At 48.9% G+C, this 8,409-nt stretch overlaps 1 protein-coding gene across 1 annotated transcript; it reads right to left on the reverse strand.

Annotated features, from left to right (window-relative positions):
* Window positions 1–61: 61 nt before the first annotated feature.
* On the reverse strand, window positions 62–5,000 carry LOC308469476 (uncharacterized protein). The gene is made up of 4 exons (XM_080991987.1): window positions 4,867–5,000; window positions 2,825–3,685; window positions 1,802–1,931; window positions 62–1,359 (listed from the first exon to the last, which is right to left on the reverse strand). Exons 2-4 carry the CDS (start codon window positions 3,575–3,577, stop codon window positions 128–130), a joined length of 2,115 nt encoding a protein of 704 aa, XP_080848113.1. The 5' UTR covers window positions 3,578–3,685; window positions 4,867–5,000; the 3' UTR covers window positions 62–127.
* Window positions 5,001–8,409: the final 3,409 nt, after the last annotated feature.

The raw sequence follows: 8,409 nt of genomic DNA on the forward strand, positions 1-8,409 counted from the left end.
CTCCTGACCTTCCTCTTTGCCACTCAATAACAGTGGCAAATGGCAACAAAATAGAGATCTCTAAAACTCAGGACCTTATTTTATTTTCCAACCGGGGATGCCCATTGAGGTAGTTCTCCCCACCCTCTTAGCCAATCTCCCCTTCCTCTTTCAAATGGCTTCTCGCGTGTACGAGGAGATTTGGCCTCTGAGTGAAGCCCTTTCCGCACTCCAGGCACTTGTATGGCTTCACCCCAGTGTGGGTTCTTTCGTGTTTGAGAAGGTTGGAGCGATGGCTGAAGCTCTTCTCGCAGATCGAGCAATGAAACGGTTTCTCCCTCGTGTGTGTTCTGTGGTGAACGACAAAGGCCGACTTGTCCCGGAAGCTTTTGGGACAGTCTGGGCACTGGAAGGGTTTTTCTCCCGTGTGGATCTTCTCGTGCTGAACCAGGCCGGCGTTCTGAGAGAAGCATTTCCCACACTCGGCGCACTTGTAGGGCTTCTCGCCCGTGTGGGCTCGCTTGTGTTTCATGAGGGACGACCCGTCACCAAAACTCTTCCCACACTCTCCGCACTTGTAGGGCTTCTCTCCCGTGTGGATCCTTTCGTGCGCGAGGAGGTTGGTGCGATGCCGGAAGTTCTTCCCACACCCAGAGCACGGGTACGGTTTCTCCTCAGTGTGGATCCTTCTGTGCACGAGGAAAGCGGATTTGTTCCTGAAGCTTTTGGCGCAGTCGGGGCACTGGTGTGGCTTCTCGCCCGTGTGGATTCTCTGATGTCGAATAAGATCGAATCTCTGCCTGAAACTTTTCCCGCAGTCTTGGCAGTGATAGGGCTTCTCTCCTGTGTGGATCCTCTGGTGAGCCACAAGCCCAGTGCGCCTACTAAAGCTCTGTCCGCAGTCCAGGCAAGCAAAGGGCTTCTCTTGCGTGTGGGTTCTCTCATGTGCCATAAGATGTGATCGCTGGTTGAAGTTTTTCCCGCAGTCCGGACAGTTGAAGGGTTTTTCCCCGGTGTGGATTCTCTGATGTGCAACTAGGACATTCCTCCTGCAGAAGCTCTTCCCACAGTCGGAGCAGATGTAGGGTTTCTCTCCTGAGTGCATTCTCTGGTGTTCTGTGAGTTCCGCCTTGCAGCGAAAAGATTTTCTGCACTCAGCGCATGTCTCACCCTTGAGGAACCTTTGCTGGACTGGCATGGCAGGGAGCTGGAAAGGAATGGATTTGCCTTCTTCATTATGGGGGTGAGTTTCCTGCTGGTTTTCGGATGCTTCTCCCCAGTCGGCATATCGGGATACAGTCCGTTCTGCTCTCTCTGGCAGCATCCAACGTGGTTCAGCTTCTTCAGAATTGACTGGCACAATCTTCTTCTCCTCACCATCTGTTAGAGGGGGGAAAGGGATCCTTAGAAAGAGAGATTTTCCTTCCCCAAGGAAAAAGGAGGGCCTGGATAATAATCAAATAAGGGGTTTGGAGCCCAGTTATTTGAAGAACCACCTACAGCAGCAGTTCTCAACCTGTGGGTCCCCAGATGTTGTTGGACTACAACTCCCATCATCCCTGAGCTCTGGCCTTGCTAGCTAGGGGTGATGGGAGTTGTAGTTCAACAACATCTGGGGACCCACAGGTTGAGAAAGGCTGACCTACAGGAACTCACACAGGCCCTAAGTGTGGCCTCAGAGATCCTGATTGCTAGTGCACCTGTAAGGTCAGTTAGATTGGTGGGCACTAGACCTCCAGCCAGAGCCTTTATTGTGGTGGCCCCTCACTTGCATAACTCACTCTGCAAGAGAGCTCCCCCCCCCCAGCCAAAGACTCCTTACCCAGCCAAGGGGCATCAGCAGCTGTATCTTCCTGCTTGACCACTCTGATGAGCGGCCACTTGCTGGAGTCTGACAGAGCCCCGTCAGCCTCAGGGGAATCATCTGCTTTCTCCTTGAAGGGCCAGAGGACCTGAAACAGCAGAAAGAACGAGACAAAGAAATGGGTGCGAATCGCCTGAGATTCAGGGGTGGGGAACCTCTGGAGCTTCTCCAGATGCTACAGGACTCTAATTCCCATCAGCCCCCAGCCAGCATTGCCACGGGTCAGGGGTGAGGGGAGTGGGAGTCCAGCAACATCTGGAGGGCCAAAGACTCCCTGCCTTTGACTGAGTCAGGCCATTGGCCCATCTTTCACAGTATTGCCTACACTGACTGGCAGCAGCTCTCCAGAATCTCAAGGAGACCTTCTTCAGGCAAAGGCTACCACTGAAGGGGGATGCATTAAACCAGCTGGGGCAGAATGTGGCAGCCCATCTCAAGACAGGGACTGGAGCACAGGAATCCATCACTCCTGTGTCCACATAGCTTCTCTCTCAAAATGGCAGATACAGAGCCCTGAAGGGCCAGAAACCAACACAGACTGCCTGTTCACAGCAGTGAAAGCTGGTCCATTAGGGCAGAGAGTGCGTTGCCCACCATCCTTAGTCTTCCCCCAGCAAGTGGCGTTCTAAGGTACACTGCCTCAGAACCTGGAGGTTCTACTTTGCCAATACAGCCAACCCCTGCTGATTCAGCCAGATCCTATTTTTGAACCATCTAGGGCAGGCATAGGCAAACTCGGCCCTCCAGATGTTTTTGGCCTTCAACTCCCATGATCCCCAGCTGGCAGGGCCAGTGGGCAGGGATGATGGGAATTGTAGTCCCTAAACATCTGGAGGGCCGAGTTTGCCTATGCCCGATCTCAGGGAACAGTCAGTCCAATGCACATTTACAGTCAGCAAAAACTGCCCCAATGGCTAGTCCTCTGGGCTCCTTGCCACTGTTCCTTTTGTTCTTCCCAGGACTGATCTCCTGCCCTCTCACCTGTTGTATTTCGTGCTCGTTCTCTTGCTGCCTCTCCAGGAAATCCTCCGCCAGGCCGACTGCCTGACCGCAAGTCTCTGGCCCGCCTTCCCTGACCCAGTTCTGCATCTCCGGGGGCAGGATGGCCAGGAACTGCTCCAGGATCACCAGCTCCAGGATCTGCTCCTTGGTGCGCCTCTCCGGCTGCAGCCACCGATGGCAGAGCATCCACAGCATCCCACAGAGATCTCGCGGCCCCTCGGCCTCCTGGTAGAGGAACTGCCTGAAGCACAGGCGCTCCACCTCCTGGCTGGGAGCCTCCTTCTTCATTTCCCCACGATCCAGGGCCAATATGCTGTGGGTGGGCTGGGAGACGTCTCCTCCAGGGCCGGGCAGGTTGCGGATCACCCTGCCTCGCCCAGTGTCTGATCGCCCCTCAAAGGAAGCCTGAGCGTCCCTTGGGCCATTGCTGGCCAGCTGCAGGTTTCCCGGCTCAGGCTGCGGAGACCACACAGCCTTCAGGAGTCCCTGACACTGAGCTTCCCAGCACTCCTCCTGAGCCACTTCCTCGGGTTCCTGCTTAATGTGCTCTGTTATGGTCCCTTCCCACAATTCCTTGAGGCTCTCTGAGCGGAGGGCCAAGGGGCCTGTTCCTGCAGCCTCCTCTGGTTCAGACTCCGATGCCTCCTCCTGGGCCTCCGTCTTCACTGTGTCCTCCAGCAGGACATCTCGGGGGACAGCCCAGACAGCTGCATTCCTGCGTTTGGACGCCATCACCTCTCTTAACTCCGGGGCTTGGCAGGGGTCACTCACACACTGCTATCCCATGTTTCTCGGTGATGTCAACTGCCAGGTCCAGATTGTTTATAAGGCCCGGTGCCTCTGCAAGGAAAGAGAATCAGTGGGAGCTGCAGCGAAAAGTTGCATTGTGGAACACTCCTGTCCAGGATACTCCATTCCATTCTCTGCTCCCATGTTTTCCATCCCACCAATCAGCAGCCAGCATTCTGTGCACACTGAGCATGCTCAGTCCTCAGAGAACTGTAGCTCTGTGAGGGGCATAGGGGGTCTCCTCTCAGCACTCTTAACAAACTACAGTTCCCAGGATTCTTTGGGGGAAGCCATGACAGTTTAAAGGTAAAGGACCCCTGACCATTAGGTCCGGTCGTGGCTGACTCTGGGGTTGCAGCGCTCATCTCGCTTTATTGGCTGAGGGAGCCGGCGTACAGCTTCCAGGTCATGTGGCCAGCATGACTATGCTGCTTCTGGCGAACCAGAGCAATGCACAGAAACGCCGTTTACCTTCCCGCTGGAGTGGTACCTATTTATTTACTTGCACTTTGACGTGCTTTTGAACTGCTAGGTTGGCAGGAGCAGGGACTGAGCAATGGGAGCTCACCCGGTCGCGGGGATTCGAACCGCCGACCTTCTGATCGGCAAGTCCTAGGCTCTGTGGTTTAACCCACAGCACCACCCACGTCATTGCGCTAAATGCATAGTGCAGTTGGCCCCCTGATTACAGCCCTTTCACATGAGAGTCCAGTCCTGGTTTCCCACTGCGCTTTCTCACATTCAGAATGGTCCTTTCATTTTTGCAGGGTGGGAGAAGGAGTTGTTGCTGCTATTTCTAACCAACTGGCAATCAAGGAGCCTTAGAGACTCTTAGTGATCTACTGCAAATCACCCCGTCTGACTTCTGACCACCCCTGACATAATGTCCCTGAAGACATAGCCATGATGAAGAATAGTCTTTGATAGACTTTATGTTTAAAAGGGGTGGGACAGAGAAATCCACAGAGGATGTTATAAAACTCATCAGAGCTCCGTGGAACCTGCATGTTCAGGAGCAGTTTACCTGTGATCACAAGATGCTGGAGGCAGAGAGCAGCAAGAGGTTTGCTGCTGCCTTGCTGCCTCTGAGCATCCCAGAGAGGTCTGGCTGCCCACTGTTGGGAGCAGGAGGCTGGTCTGGGAGGGGTCTGTCTGATCCAGCAGATCCCTAAAGCAAAGCTTCCTATTCCAGGCGAGCTCTCTGCTCCTGCCTCAAGGCGCTTCACACTTACCGGATTCCCTCCCCGGAGCTGAAAAATCTCTTTTTCCAGCCTCTACTTTGCAGCAAAGAAAAGCACCATAGAGTCGCTAAGGGGGAGAAAAGGAAAAGCAGGGCCTTCAATAGTCATAACAATTTCGTCCGAAGTGCCGCTCTGGAAATCCCGACTCTCTCAGCTTAACCCTTTGTGACAACCAGAGCACAGAGTAGAGTAAAGCGATTCCCCCTTTCTTTTCTATAATTTCTGTGTCATGAGAGAGGAAAAGCCAAACGTTAAAAATAAATTGATATGGAATAATTCTAAATAAAACCAGCAGTTAAAAGTATATTTCCCGCAAATGCTAATTATAATTATAGTTTATTGAATTTATATACCACCCTATACCCAGGGGTCCCAGGGCGGTTCACAGAATAAAATCAAGATATAAAACTACAAAATACCTAATACAAAATAAAAACAACAACCCAATAGCCCCCTCAAAAACACACACACACACACACATTTTAAAAGGTCATAGGATGTAAGTCAGATCAACCAAAGGCCTGCCAACCTTACAAATCTGGGCAGATATAGACAGATTACACACTAACCCATCTGTAGAAAAAAATGTTTGCCTCTGTCTGGAAGTGTATGTGAATTGAAACCCTCCCCTTGATTATGCTCACACCTTTCCCTCTCTGCTCATGCCCAGGTGAAAGGAGAAAGAAACAGTCTTGGGATGCTTCACCCAACTGCAGTCATCTGGCAGGTGTGGATAAACCCCACATTGCTGAGACCACCCACAGCTGTTTTCAAATGAGCACACTACTCTAAACAGTCATGGCTACACACACACCCCTACAAAATAACAATAATACAGTGGTACCTCGCAAGACAAAAAACTCGCTAGACGAAAGGGTTTTTTGTTTTTTGAGCTGCTTCGCAAGACGATTTTCCCTATGGGCTTGCTTCGCAAGACGGAAACGTCTTGCAAGTTTGTTTCCTTTTTCTTAACACCGTTAATACAGTTGCGACTTGACTTCGAGGAGCAACTCATAGAACGCGGTGTGGTAGCCTTTTTTGAGGTTTTTAAAGACTTTGGTGATTTTTGAAGCTTTTCCAAAACTTTCCCGACACCGTGCTTCGCAAGACGAAAAAAATTGCAAGACGACAAAACTCGCGGAACGAATTAATTTCGTCTTGCGAGGCACCACTGTATTGGGATCTATAGTTCGTTAAGGGTGCTGTGAGTTGTTCACAAATGCCTATTCCGTTCACAGAGCTACAGTCCTCAGAGCCGTTTAACAATAAATCCGGCTTCACAGGGAATTTTGGGAACTGTAGCTCCATGAGGGTGTAATAAACAAAAATCTGCCCTTATTCCCTCATAGGGGACACAAGAGCCCTTATAGAGTCCTTTGTAGGTTCTCCATTGGTCGGAGAAAATAACAGAGGCCAACCAGAGAATATTGAGAAGCAAAGCAGCTAGTAAGCCTGGTCTTTATTGAATTGTTGCAACAGGGTGCCCCCTTCACACGCAGGAGAAGGAGGAGGACCCTGAACAAAGGTGTGCCCGCCCTTATATAGACATTTTAAATTGCCCGCCCTGGAGTCCAAGACACGCCCCCCCAGAAATATCATACATCACAGAAGGGGTGTAGCTCAAGACCACCCCCCAGATATATCATACCTACATCACAGAAAGGGCAGTCCACAACAGAAATCTGAGTGCGTTGTTTATCTCCTGTCTGGCAGGTTACCTGTTAATGGTCACTTGATTGGATTACCTGGGGAGCCTGGCCAGTCTTTTGTAATGATAAATACTTAGTTCCTGAGCCAGGTCACGGGCTCATCCTATTCATACACAGACATACCCTTAAGACAGGATTTGTGAACGAAAAGACAATGGGGAGGCTTTTCCATTTTCCTTCGACCTTGCAGAGAAATATTTGAGGTCAATTTGGGAGGGACAAAATGGTTTCAGGACTTTTTCTGTGGGGTTTCAGACATGTGGTTTATATATGCAGTTATGAACATTATATATATATATATATATATATATATATATACACACACACACACACACACACACACACACACACACAGTGCTACCTCCAGTTACATACACTTCAGGTTACAGACTCCGCTAACCCAGAAATCGTGCTTCAGGTTAAGAACTTTGCTTCAGGATAAGAACAAAAATCGTGCTCCAGTGGCGCAGCGGCAGTGGGAAGCATTAGCTAAAGTGGTGCTTCAGGTGAAGAACAGTTTCAGGTTAAGAACAGACCTGTGGAACAAATTAAGTACTTAACCCGAGGTACCACTGTGTGTATATATATATATATATATATGACCTTAAATTTTTTATTTCAGGGGGAACAGTGGTCTCCTAGCAACTGTCAGCACCATTAACAAACTACAACTCCTAGATTTTTTTTTTTTTTTGCAGGGGAGGCATTACTGTTTATAATAGTAAGCATCGTGTTTTAAATGCATATAGTAGGTGAATGCCACCCTATGTTCTATCACAAACGTTTCCCAAGTCGCCCCTTCGCCTTCCCCTTTGAGTCCCCAGTAACATTCTCTTGGTAGGATGAGAGAGGCGCTCTTGGGAATCATAGGAACAGAACTACCTAAATTGTACAGTGGTACCTCGGGTTACATACGCTTCAGGTTACAGACTCCGCTAACCCAGAAATCGTGCTTCAGGTTAAGACCTTTGCTTCAGGATGAGAACAGAAATCGTGCTCTGGTGGCGCGGTGGCAGCAGGAGGCCCCATTAGCTAAAGTGGTGCTTCAGGTTAAGAACAGTTTCAGGTTAAGAACGGACCTCCGGAACAAATTAAGTACTTAACCTGAGATACCACTGTATAGCAATTTATTCATTTATGTGACTACAGCGGCAAGAATATTACTTTCCGCAAAATGGAAAGAAATCCCAGCAAAGGAAAAAGGAATACAAAAACTTATGGAAACGGCGAAACTTACCGGAAGAATAAGAAATCAAGAAAACAAACTTTTATAAAAGAATGGAAATAGTTTATTGAATATTTACAGATAAATTGTAAACAGATAAAAACACTGGCAGGATTATTGTAATAACCTGCAGCTACATTAAGAGTATTGTACAGTGGTACCTCTGGTTATGTACTTAATTCGTTCTGGAGGTCCGTTCTTAACCTGAAACTGTTCTTAACCTGAAGCACCACTTTAGCTAATGGGGCCTCCCGCTGCTGCTGCTGCTGCGCCGCCGCCGTGCAATTTCTGTTCTCATCCTGAAGCAAAGTTCTTAACCCGAGGTACTATTTCTGGGTTAGCAGAGTCTGTAACCTGAAGCATCTGTAACCTGAAGCGTATGTAACCTGAAGCGTATGTAACCCGAGGTACCACTGTATATATTTAAAGGAGATAAACAAATAAGTTAAGTTAATTTGATTATGCAGAAGATATTTAAAATAAAAATAAATTTAAGGAACCACAGAAAGCGGGGGAAGGAAGTCAAGATTTAAAATGTCAAAATGATTGTAAAATCAGTGAAATGTATATATCTGAATAGTATAAATATTTTTTTTTAAA

The sequence above is a fragment of the Podarcis pityusensis genome (genome assembly GCF_964106645.2).
Source record: "Podarcis pityusensis genome assembly, chromosome: 2".
Lineage (NCBI taxonomy): Eukaryota > Metazoa > Chordata > Lepidosauria > Squamata > Lacertidae > Podarcis > Podarcis pityusensis.